The following is a 12,320-nucleotide window of genomic DNA, read 5'->3' as shown; positions in this document are numbered from 1 at the left end:
GAAATAGTCCAAAAAATGGCACTACAGCATGTAAAAATGTAAAAATATGGTCTGGCGGACTTGTTCTATTGTAGGTACTAAGGGGTTAGACCTTTTATGACACAGTGGTAGCATCTGCCCTTTTCTATGCAGTGGCCTCCTGGGGCGGGTGGATGCACTGAAAGGGACAAGAGCAGGATCGACAAACTGGTGCGGAGGTCTAGGTCTGTGCTGGGATGTCCTCTAGAGTCTGTGATGGTGGTGGGTGAGAGGAGGATGTTAGCAAAGCTGACATCCGTCATGAACAACCTCCATCACCCTCTGCATGAGACCGTGGGTGAGCTGAGCAGCTCCTTCAGTCAGAGACTGAAACATCCTCACTGCAGGAAGGAGCACTTTCACAGCTCATTCATCCCAACAGCAGTTAGACTGTACAACACATCATGATGTCACTTTACCTCCTCTGCCATCACTTTATCCATACAGTCCAGATACATTTTATTTATTACACTCACCCATATAATGCATACCGTGTATGCTGTGTACCTTACCGGCTACAAATTTAAATAATTTTTTGACATCTGTATATAGTGTTTTGATGTGTGTGTATATGTGTGTATATGTACATTGATATATATATTTTATGTATATAGTGCTTATGTATATGTGTATAGTTTTTTTTCTATTTTATTTTATTTTATTTTGTTCTATTCTATTTTTAGTTCATTTGTTCTTACTCATCCTTTTCATTTTTCTCTGTACTGAGCTGCTGTAATGCACAAATTTCCCCGTTGTGGGATCATTAAAGTTTTATCTTATCTTATCTTATCTTATCTTATCTTATTTATATATATATATATATATATATATATATATATATATATATATATATATATATATATATATATATATATATATATAAAATGTACCATGTCTACAGGAAGTAGTTGGCTGATAGTTGCTTTGATGAGCAGTTGAAAAGGTAAGTGGCCTGTGAATGCAAATGAATGGAAGTGAATAGAAATTTTTAATTTAATAAAACATTCCTGAATTCTTGTACTGTGATTTGTGTTCCTCAAAGTCTACGGTAAAAAAATGTAGAGGTGCAAACCTTTCCTCACCATCTGTTTCACTTCCATAATTATAGGGGTTCCCTTTGGATTATATATTTCAGTTTTACATCAAGTATGATGTGTCTGAAATCACTGTCCTATTTTTTTTTTAATATAACCTCAATGTTTTAATTCACAGATAATACAAAACAGATTCTGCAGCTGGTAAAATTTGTGGTACTTGTTATAGTAAGAACAAAATAAAAAATGAGGCACTGACAATGAACAGCACATATGGAGAATATTTGTATGTGAGTCCTTTAACTCTGTTTACATGATGTTGGCCTCACAGGATCCAGACTTGAGTATTTCAAGTGTAACAATTTGTTTAACAGATTTTCTGAACCAGGGGTAAAACAAAGCATAGATCAGAGGGTTTATACAGGAGTTTAAATAGAACAGACATACTACAAATGTAACAGATGAACCACTGAGCATGGCATCTTGATCTGAGACTGTAACACAATAATATGGACACAGACATATTAGAAACACAATAATAAGAACACTGATAGTCCGTAATGCTTTCATTTCAGATTTCTTAACATTTGTACTTACTGACCCCTCATGTGTCACAGCTGCAAAATGAGACCACAGGGCGCGAGCTTGAGACACAGCCACAACAAAAACTCTAAGATAAAGAACTACAATCACAATGACAGGCCCAACAAAGGACAGCAAAAGATCTGCAACTCCAAAAGCATGACCAACAACAACTACACACTCTCCATAGCAGGAATTATACCTGCCTGGTTGCACCAGATTATCTTTCAACACCAGACACTGGAAGAGTGAAGAACAGATCCAACACAGATAAACACAGGCCTTTGCTCTTTTTGGAGTGACTTTGGTGGAATAATGGAGAGGGTAACAAATAGCCACATAGCGGTCAATTGATATGAGCACCATGGTTCCTACTGAGGCAGAGGTAATAATGTAGCTCAAGAGAAAATGCATACTACACATGAGGTCACCAAGGAACCAGCACCCATCTATGATCATAATTTGAAAGAACATCAAGAGACCCACAAAGCAATCAGAGACAGCCAGAGAGAGGAGGAGGAGGTTGGTGGGGGTGTGCAGCTTCCTGAGAAAGACAGACAGCAGTAAAATTATTTGTAGTAACAATTACAATTTTATACAGATAAAATTGTAAGAGAAACATAAAACCCAACTGCTTTATCTATAATAAAATGATTACTTGAAATGGGAGATGGAGATGATGAGCAGCAGATTAAGAATCACAGTGAGTAGAGCAATGGAGGACAGAGTAATATAAATGAGTACAGATAAAGAGTGAGGTCGAATGGACTTCCTGCAGGAGGAATTGAGGATCTGTGGAAAGCAGAGCTCAACTTCTTCAAAGATTTTCATCATTAGGAAAATGAAGAGATGACTAACTGTTGAGCTCTGCCAGCTTTATGTTTGAAGCTCGTTGTCATATCCTGGTTTAATTATGTTCTTGCTCCACATTGCTCCACCTACCTTCCCTCTGGAGGAAATTTTCTTTCAGTAGCTTTACTGCTGTGCCACAATCTTGAATAGTTTCAGTGGGTATGAATGTAGTTAATCTATTGTTAAACTTTAAATACCTGTTTGATTTATATTGAATTACGATTATGATTAAATTAATTACTGATTTGGCTATGAGTAGAGTGTTAGATCCCCTGTATAGGAGGTCTGGACCAGATCTCCTTTTAAAAGGGTTCAAGTCTCTGTTCCTAAAGGGTATTACCCTAATAAGAATGACCAGAAACAAATTTAAGTTGGTGGAGGTGAGACATGTAGCTCTGACTGCCTACCTCTGAGTGCCTAGCATGCTTCCTCCAGTAATGCACTTAACTGTGTAGCTTTACTAGTCGGTTACAGTTACCTACCACACTTGTCGATTGCAGCTCTCCCCTTAATGATCCATACATTGGTGAACTGGCCTTGGTTTTTAACTTAGTGGCTAGAAAAATACACCCCACGGATCTTTATTTTCACAGAACAACCTGTTATAACCACTGAAAAGAATGGGGAAAGTTCAGTCAGATTATAAAACCGATTAGAATAAGTCACTTAAGAAATCACTGAAATAAGAGCTAAAGCTGAATATCTCTTAATAATCTTGGAGCGTGCCACTGGATTGGCAGACTGGGGTCGTGGGCCCCATCACTATGAAGGGAGACTGGAGGGTGTGATCTGACTATCAGAGGATCTGTCACGGTGAGTGCTGGCCCAATAACAGGATGCACGAGACAAAGCTGACTTTTAGTAGTTTTAATGCTGAATGTGTATCAGCGTCCAAAAATACAAAATAAAGAATCCCAGAATCAAAGGTCGAACATAATCCAAAATGTAACACACTTGGAACAGAAAAGGAAGAGGCGCGCACACACAGCAGGTAGAAATCAGAGACTATGACACAACAATGAACAGAAGAAAACCGAGGGTTTAAAATTAAGATTAAGATGTCACATGCAGTTATATACAGTACAATGCACAGTGAAATGTATTTTGTACCTGCAGCCATATATACACACACACATATAAATACGAAGAATAAAAATACGTAATTCACACTATACAGCCTATACATGGAATTATAGAATATTATAATAATTTACATAGTGCATAATAGTCCAGTTTAGGGCTCAGAGTTGAGCAGATGGCTTGTGGGTAAAAACTCTTCTTCAGCCTTTCAGTCTCAGTCCTCAGGCAGCGGTAACGCCGGCCTGATGGGAGCAGGGAGAAGAGAGAGTGTCCGGGGTGGCTGGGCTGTTTTAGGATCTTCATGGCCCTCAGCCTGCACTGCTTGTTGTAAATGTCCTGCAGGTTGGGGAGGGTGGTTCTGATGGTCCATTCAGCTGATCGAACCACCCTTTTTAGGGCCATGAAGTCCTGCTTGGTGCAGTTTCCCATCCAGGTGGTGATGCTCCCACGCATGATGCTCTCAATGGTGCAGGTGTAAAAGTTTCTGAGCACCTTGAGTGGGAGCTTGAAGTCTCTCAGCCGCCTGAGGAGGTAGAGACGCTGTCTGGCCTTCTTCACAGTGATGTTAATGTGATGAGTCCAGGACAGGTCCTGTGAGATGGTCACTCCCAGGTATTTGAAAGTGTCCACTCTTTCCACCTCAGCACCACTGATGACAAGTGGATGGTAGTCCCTCTGCTGCTTCCTGCTGAAGTCCACGATCAGTTCCTTTGTTTTGCTGACGTTGAGCAGGAGGTGGTTCTCCTGGCACCAGTTCTCCAGGCAGGAGACCTCTCTCCTGTAGGCTGTCTCCTCATTGTGAGAGATTAGTCCGACAACAGCAGTGTCGTCAGCAAACTTGATGATGACGTTGGACTCTGACGTGGCCATGCAGTCATGGGTGTACAGTGAGTACAGCAGAGGGCTGAGCACACAGCCTTGGGGGGATCCGGTGTTGAGGGTGAGGGAGGATGAGGTGAGGTGACCCACTCGTACCACCTGTGGTCTGCTGGTCAGGAAGCTGTGAACCCACCTGCACAGGGATGGGCCCAGGCCCAGGTCCAGCAGCTTAGAGACCAGCCTGGAGGGAACTATGGTGTTGAAAGCTGAGCTGTAATCTACAAACAGCACTCTCACATAGTTCCCGTTACCGGTGTCTATGTGCGAAAGGGTCTTGTGGAGGAGGAAGGATATGGTGTCGTCTGTGGATCTGTCTGGCTGGTATGCAAACTGTAGTAGTGGGTTGAGGGTGGTGGGCAGTGAGGAGGTGATGAATGTCTTGATGAGTCTCTCAAAACATTTCATCACCACAGAGGTGAGCGCTATGGGCCTGAAGTCATTGGGGCTGCTGGGGTGTGGTTTCTTTGGGACTATGATGGACTCGAAACGCGCAAAGAAATTGTTGAGTTCACACCGGGGGTGTGTGTGGTGCTTTGTAGTCCGTGATGGTGTGTAGTCCCTGCCACAGTCCCCTGGAGTCAGACATTTTTTTTTAATTTTAAACCTTTATTTAACCAGGCAGACAGATTAAGAACATGTTCTTATTTACAACTGCGGCCTGGGAAATAGCCTCATGTAGCTCGGATAGTGCAGAGACCGTGTCCGCCTAGGGTAGAATACAGACAGCGCTGAAGATGACCAAAGTGAACTCGCGAGGCAGGTAGTGGGGGGGGGGGGGGGGGGGGGGGGGGGGGCAATTCAGAGTTAGGAGCTCCAGGTCACCCCAGTTGTTATTAATCATTAGGCACACACCTCCTCCTCCTGATTTTCCAGACTCACTCGTTCTGTCCGTGCGATGAACACTGAAGAACTCCGCCGGCTGTACAGCGTGGTCCGGTATGAGGGGGGTCAGCCTGATGATGTTGCAGTCCCTTATGTCCCTCTGGAACTGTATCCTGGCCCGGATACAGCTTGTTATCCAGTGACTGGACATTAGCAAACAGGATGCTCTGTAATGGCGTTTGGTGCGCTCTACGCCTCAGCCTCTTTTTTACGCCGGCTCTTTTCCCTTGGGGCCTTCTGCGTGACCTGGGTGCCCCGCGCCCTCCTTTGTTTGAGCTGGCCCACTGGCGCAGGATGTCCCAGGACCAAGTCAGGTCGGGGGAAAAAGGTCTCAGAATACATATTCTGATATTCTGATATTAAAAAGAGTCTGTCATATCACATATGACAGACCAGGCGAAATTATAAAAAAAAAATTTAAAAATTTAAAAAAATTACAGCTAAAACGAATATATACAAACAAAGCGTAGGAGAAGGTATGATGGCTGCTGACCTCACTGACACCATCTTTTTTCATCATTCTCACACAGAAGGTAATTAGGGAGAGTGGACACAGCAGGGAGCAACAGGTGAATCAAATGAAACTAGTAACAACAAGGAAGCAAAACCAAACACAAAGCACAGGGAGCACAAGACTATCAAAATAAAACAGGAAGTGACCAACAATGACACAAACACAGACTTAACAAAACATGAGGCATAACATATATATTGGGAAACAGACACAAGAGACACCACAACACAAGGGAGGGATACTGAGGTAAGGGAAACACCACATAATGAAACTAAATATAATAAAGACGTAGGGAGACAGACACACAGAAAAGTAGACAAACACAGAGACATAGGACGACAAGAACAAAGAAAAAACCAGAATGACATGCAAATAACAAACCCCAAAAAATAGAATACAAAACGATAACAAACCGAGAATCTAAACTATAAGAAAAACCAGTAAACAGAACCAGAAGTATACTACCTGGCCAAAAAGAAGTCACCACCAAAAAAAAAAAAAAAGGGTCACACACTCATATTTCGTTGGACCACTTTTAGCTTTGATTATGGCATGCATTCGCTGTGGCATTGTTTCGATAAGTTTCTGCAATGTCACAAGATTTATTTCCATCCAGTGTTGCTGTCATGTAACGGCTGTGTGGCAGGCAGAAACAGGACCGCAGTGCAGGCAAAGATAAAACTTAAATTCCACTTTATTTTCAGGTGATGAAGGAAAAGCCGGACTTGGCAGAGCTAGTGGCAAAAATAGCAAACTTAATTCAAAGGCAGAACAGGACACACAGCAGAACATATGAAGACAACGCGACAATGGGCACTGAAAACACAAGACTTAAATACACAGGAGGATAACGAGGGGAGTGGAAACAGCTGCGAACACAAATGACACTAATGACAGTGACATGACCAGGGGAAGTGAAAGTGAACACAACAAACAGAGGTCGGACGACTATCAAAATAAAACAGGAAGTAAGAGGAGGAAACAGAGAAGCAGAAATGGTAAATGGACTAGCTCTTATATAGCGCTTTTCTACTCAGTATGAGCACTCAAAGCGCTATTACAACATGTTTACATTCACCCATGCACTCCCATTCATACAAACACTTCCATGTTTGCTAAGCTAAGTGCTTTTTAATTAACTATCATTCACACACATTCATACTCCGACGGGACGGTCGGAGAGCAACTTGGGGTTAAGTATCTTGCCCAAGGATACATTGGCATGTAGCCTGGAGTAGCCAGGAATCGAACTGCTGACCTTCTGATCAGTAGGTGACCTGCTCTACCTACTGAGCTACAGCCACCCCACAGAACTGACACAGAATACTGGGAGAACACCAGGAACTAGAAATAACCAATTAAACCCCACAAACAAAAGAAACCCAGAACAGACCAAACAAAAAACAAAACACACGGGGTCCTTTGGACATGACAGTTGCATTAATTTTTCACCGAGATCTTGCAGTGATGATGGCAGATTCTGACCACTGCGCAAAGCCTTCTCCAACACATCCCAACGATTCTCAATGGGGTTGAGGTCTGGACTCTGTGGTGGTCAATCCATGTGTGAAAATGATGTCTCATGCTCCCAGAACCACTCTTTCACAATTCGGTGAATCCTGGCATTGTCATCTTGGAATATGGCCGTGCCATCAGGGAAGAAAAAAAATCCGCTGATGGAATAACCTGGTCATTCAGTATATTCAGGTAGTCAGTTGACCTCATTCTTTGAGCATATAATGTTACTGAACCTAGACCTGACCAACCCCAGATCATAGCACTGTCCCTACAGGCTTGTACAGTAGGCACTAGGCATGATGGGTGCATCTCTTCACCTGCCTCTCTTCTTACTGTGATGCACCCATCACTCTGGAACAAGGTAAATCTGGACTCATCATTCCACATGACCTTCTTCTATTGCTCCAGAGTCCAATCTTAATGCTCCCTCTTTATGCAAATTGAAGCCTTTTTTTTCTGGTTAGCCTCACTGATTAGTGGTTTTCTTAAGGCTACACAGCTGTTCAGTCCCAATCCCTTGAGTTCCCTTCGCATTGTGCATGTGGAAATGCTCTTACTTTCACTATTAACCCTTAAACACCGAATGTGTCCCATGTGACACGACATACTTCAAAAGTGCCGCCGTTCGCGGCCTTCCGGCAACAAATACTGTAATACCCCTATATGGCTGTGATGTGCAATTTCTGGGCTTTCAGGAACCATTTGCATTTTTTCGATAGGACAAACGGTTGCAGAGTTACGGTAATATGCCAGTTGATCAACATTCCTTTGATCAGCCGACTACGAGCTGATATGCCACGTCTCAATCAGCTGTTAGCCACTATTGAGGGCAAGTAATGGGCACTTCAGCATCGATCGCCTGGCGTTAAAGGGTTAAACATAGCCCTGAGTGCTACTGTTGTTTATCTTCTATTTGATTTCACCAAATGTTTAAGTGATGGCCGATCACGATCATTCAGGATTTTTTCCGGCCACATTTCTTCCTCGAAGGCCATGGGTTCCCACTATCCTTCCAGTTTTTAATAATGTGTTGGACAGTTCTTAACCCATTTTTAGTAGTTTCTGCAATCTCCTTAGATGTTTTCTCTGCTTGATGCATGCCAATGATTTGACCCTTTTCAAACAGACTGACATCTTTTCCACGACCACACGATGTGTCTTTTGACATGGTTGTTTAAGAAATGAGAAGAAACTCATTGCACCATTTGGGGTTAAATAACTTGTTGCCAGCTGAAAGATAATCACCCATGCAGTAATTATCTAATAGGAGGCTCGTACCTATTTGCTTAGTTAAATCCACATGGTGACTTTTTTTTTTGGCCAGGCAGTGTATATATCCAAATGTGTATATGCACCATGGTTTTGCCCTGCAGGCAGTGGTGGACTCCAGCGCTGAACAAAACTTTCTGGATTCTGCTTTTGCTCAACAATTGAAACTACCTCTTACTGACCTCCCGCAACCTCTGCTGGTCAAAGCTCTGAATTACTGCTGGCTTGCGGAATTAATGCTTCAAACTGAACCCATTCCTCCTTTCTGGCAACCACCATTAGTACCTCTACTTTTTCATCATTCATTCTCTTCAGACCCCTCTGGTCCTGGGACATCCCTGGTTACAAAAACACAACCCGTAATTGACTGGTCACAAAACAAAATTTCCACCTGGAGCCTTCTGTCAGCCCAGCCTCCATCCTCTGCTCCGTCTGAAACCCCTGGTTCTGATGTTCTCAATCTCTCTAATATACCTGCTTGTTACCATGATCTTGAAGAAGTGTTCCACAAAGACCTAGCATTATCGTTGCCTCCCCATGCCAAAAGTGCAGACTGGACACCCTGACGAAGGCCAGACCAACCCACCCCACCTGGTAGCGTGCCCGGGACAGCAGAGGCTCCCCCAGCGCCGTGGGGGGGGGCCTCCGGGAGCCGGCGCAGCCCCAGGGCCCAGGCCCCACACCCCAGCCCCCGAGCCACACAGGGAAGACCAGCCAACCGGCCAAGGGCCAACCCCCGCCACCCAAAGCTCCCGGCCCACACCCCAGGACCATAAGGCAGCACCATCCAAGCCCCCGACACCATCAACCAGGATAAGCACACAGACGTCACCAGAAGGCCACCACAGAACTCCAGTCTCAGGGGGCTACCAGACGCAAAGGCCCCCCGGAGTCCTCCCCCAACCGCCTACAAAGCACACCAGGAGCAGAGCTCACAGCCAACCATCCCCACTAAGTAATGAAGCTGATCGGTGGGAACCAAAGAGAGTCAAATTCCTCCAATTGGTTTTTAGAAGAAGGAGACATTCTCTCTAATCTAAAATGATCTATTAAGAAATTTTTGTATTGAGTAATACAGAGTTAATTTTTTAAATTTCCAATTCCTGAGGATAGTTTTCTTAGCAATGCACAAGGCGGTAAAAACTATGTGTGATGTATTTGACTCCATAACTAATTCACTTACATTACCTAAGATGCATAGTCTGGGGAAGTTTGGACATGACAGCTAAACCATGTGAAACATGGTAAACAACTAAAAGATTTTGATTTTATTGTGTGACAGACTGTTGACTTATGCTAAATGTATTCAGGTATTTAAAAACAATTGTTTTTTTGTTTGTTTGTTTGTTTTAAAAAGATTGGATTTGTATAGGTATCAGCAGATGTCTAAATGTAAAATATCGGTATCAGACATAAAAAAGTGGTATCGTGCCTTCCCTAGTTTAAACATATCTGTGTCCAGAAGTTTTCATCTGGGTTGATGGAAAGATCTTGCTCTCATTTTGCAGTTGGAAGGGAAATCGCACCACTAATTCTTAAGAATAACTTCTATATTTTGATAGCAATTTAGGGGTACAGAGATTTAGAAATTCTGTTATCCATACAGGCATTTCTAAGTTCAAATGATTTAAATTAAATCTTGCCTGTATGATGGACCTCAATTGACCATATTCAAGAAATTTACTGTTGCTGAATCCATATTTTGAAATATGTTCTTGAAATGAAATAAAGGTTCTATCTTGAATAACATGTTCTAGATTATTTATTCTTTATTATTTATTGTTTCCTGACTTTATTGGGGTGGTAGTAGTGGTGTTCTGAAAATTGCAATCCAGAGGCAAAACTGCTGATTTACTCCAATTGATGGAGTGGTCTGATATAGACGAGAACTTATCTAAAAGTGTGATTGTCTTCAGAAGAGAGGTTTGTGACTTCCCAATGAAAAGTAAAACATCATCAGCATAAAGGCTTATCTTATGTTCTATATTTTCAGTTTGATTTCCTTTAATATCTACATTTCGCTGGATTGCTGCTGCTAGTGGCTCAATAAAGATGACAAAAACTGCGGGAGAGAGTGGGCATCCCTGCCTGGTGCCCCTCTGTAGACTGAAGCATTGGAAAATAATATCATTTGTCCTAATACATGCATTTGCAGAGCTGTATAGTGTTTTGATCCAGTTTCTGAAGGATGAACCAAATCCAAATTTGTGTAGAACTGCTAATAGAACTTTCCAATTTACCTAGTCCATCACTTTCTCTGCATCTAAAAGGACAACATTAGTCTATTACATTTAATAGTCAGCATGCATTAATAGTCACCCTTGATGAAACCTGTTTGGTCCAGATGTATAATGGATGGAGTGGCTTTTTCTAATCTTTTGAGTGTGGGGTCTTTGCTTGGTTTTTGCCTGGTCTTTGCAGGATAATGTTGGTGGAGCTTATATTTGGAGATAGTGTGTGATCATTCTATATTTGAGTCACCATTTTGAAAAAGTGGGTGCTAGTGAACCAAAATTCTTTATAAAACTCTGCTGGACCTGGGGCTTTATTATTTGGGAATATACTCATGGTATAAGTTTCCCCTTACCGTAGGTACATTTATTTGCCTGAGGAACTCTGTCTTAGACTAGAAAATAAATATAACTGAACAATGACACAGAAGCACATAATGTTTTAGGACAGAATGTTTCTGCTATATCTTCATTTTATCAGGAACAGAAGCAAGGACTCTTGAGTGGAGTGGTCAACGAGACTAAACAGATGATAAACGAACACTTCGAGGGAGAAGCAGCTGTGGAATCCTTTCTCTCTGTCTTGCACATTTCTTGTTTTGTATATGATGTAGCCAAGATTGATAAGCTGTCACTATATGAAACTGTGAGCTGAACTAGAAGGTGTCAGTACTCCATGCCGTCCTGTATGAAAAATGGTTAATTAAATTTAATAATTGGAGTCGTTATTCCATTGTGTTGTCTCATTCCTGTTCGATAAATGAACACGCAGAAACCTAAAAGGCTTAAGCAGCAACTTATATTTTTTAAATTTCTTCACTTCATAAAATACAGATGCTGAAAGAGGTGAATCCAGATCATTTAGTTTTGGATTTTTAAGTATATCTTTTTAATAAAGATTTTGTATATTTAATTGATCTTTACTGTTAAGAATGTATTCTCACAAAAAAGGTGGATTTACCTTTTTAAAAATGTCCAGTAAATGGTAACTATTCAGAGCCAAACTGAATTTTTAATTATTATTTGTTTTAAGTCCAAACTACTCAACATCCTGGGTCCCAGACTCAGGATGATGACAATAGGTAAGATTTAGGTGTTTAATAACCTTTCACTTTTGAACAAAGTGTAAACCTAGTCAGTTATACTTCCACACTAAGGAAAATCCCTCTTCTGCTCTTTTTTCTTTTCTTTTCTTTTCTTTTCTTTTCTTTTCTTTTCTTTTCTTTTCTTTTCTTTTCTTTTCTTATTACCTCAAGGTGGAATTGGAGCAATGGAGTTTTCTTGTATTGGTTGTCTTGTATGTTACATGTGACTGAAATAACTGAAAGGTTTACAGAGAAAAAAAAAAGAGAGCTGAAAATGAATGATGTCAGGGGAAGAATGGGATATATAGGAGGAAGAGAAAGGGGCTCAGTCACAAAGCTGCCTGCGCTCAGCTTCCTTCTCTGTCTTTCTCTAACA

General features: G+C 41.7%; 1 protein-coding gene across 1 annotated transcript; it reads right to left on the bottom strand.

The window, feature by feature from the left end:
- Positions 1–1,361: 1,361 nt before the first annotated feature.
- On the bottom strand, positions 1,362–2,465 carry LOC115776711 (trace amine-associated receptor 13c-like). The gene is made up of 2 exons (XM_030724473.1): positions 2,293–2,465; positions 1,362–2,178 (listed from the first exon to the last, which is right to left on the bottom strand). The coding sequence occupies exons 1-2, from the start codon at positions 2,463–2,465 to the stop codon at positions 1,362–1,364; spliced, it is 990 nt and encodes a 329-aa protein (XP_030580333.1).
- Positions 2,466–12,320: the final 9,855 nt, after the last annotated feature.

This window comes from Archocentrus centrarchus, unplaced genomic scaffold (genome assembly GCF_007364275.1).
Source record: "Archocentrus centrarchus isolate MPI-CPG fArcCen1 unplaced genomic scaffold, fArcCen1 scaffold_36_ctg1, whole genome shotgun sequence".
Lineage (NCBI taxonomy): Eukaryota > Metazoa > Chordata > Actinopteri > Cichliformes > Cichlidae > Archocentrus > Archocentrus centrarchus.
This window is presented reverse-complemented; position numbering and strand designations above follow the sequence as displayed.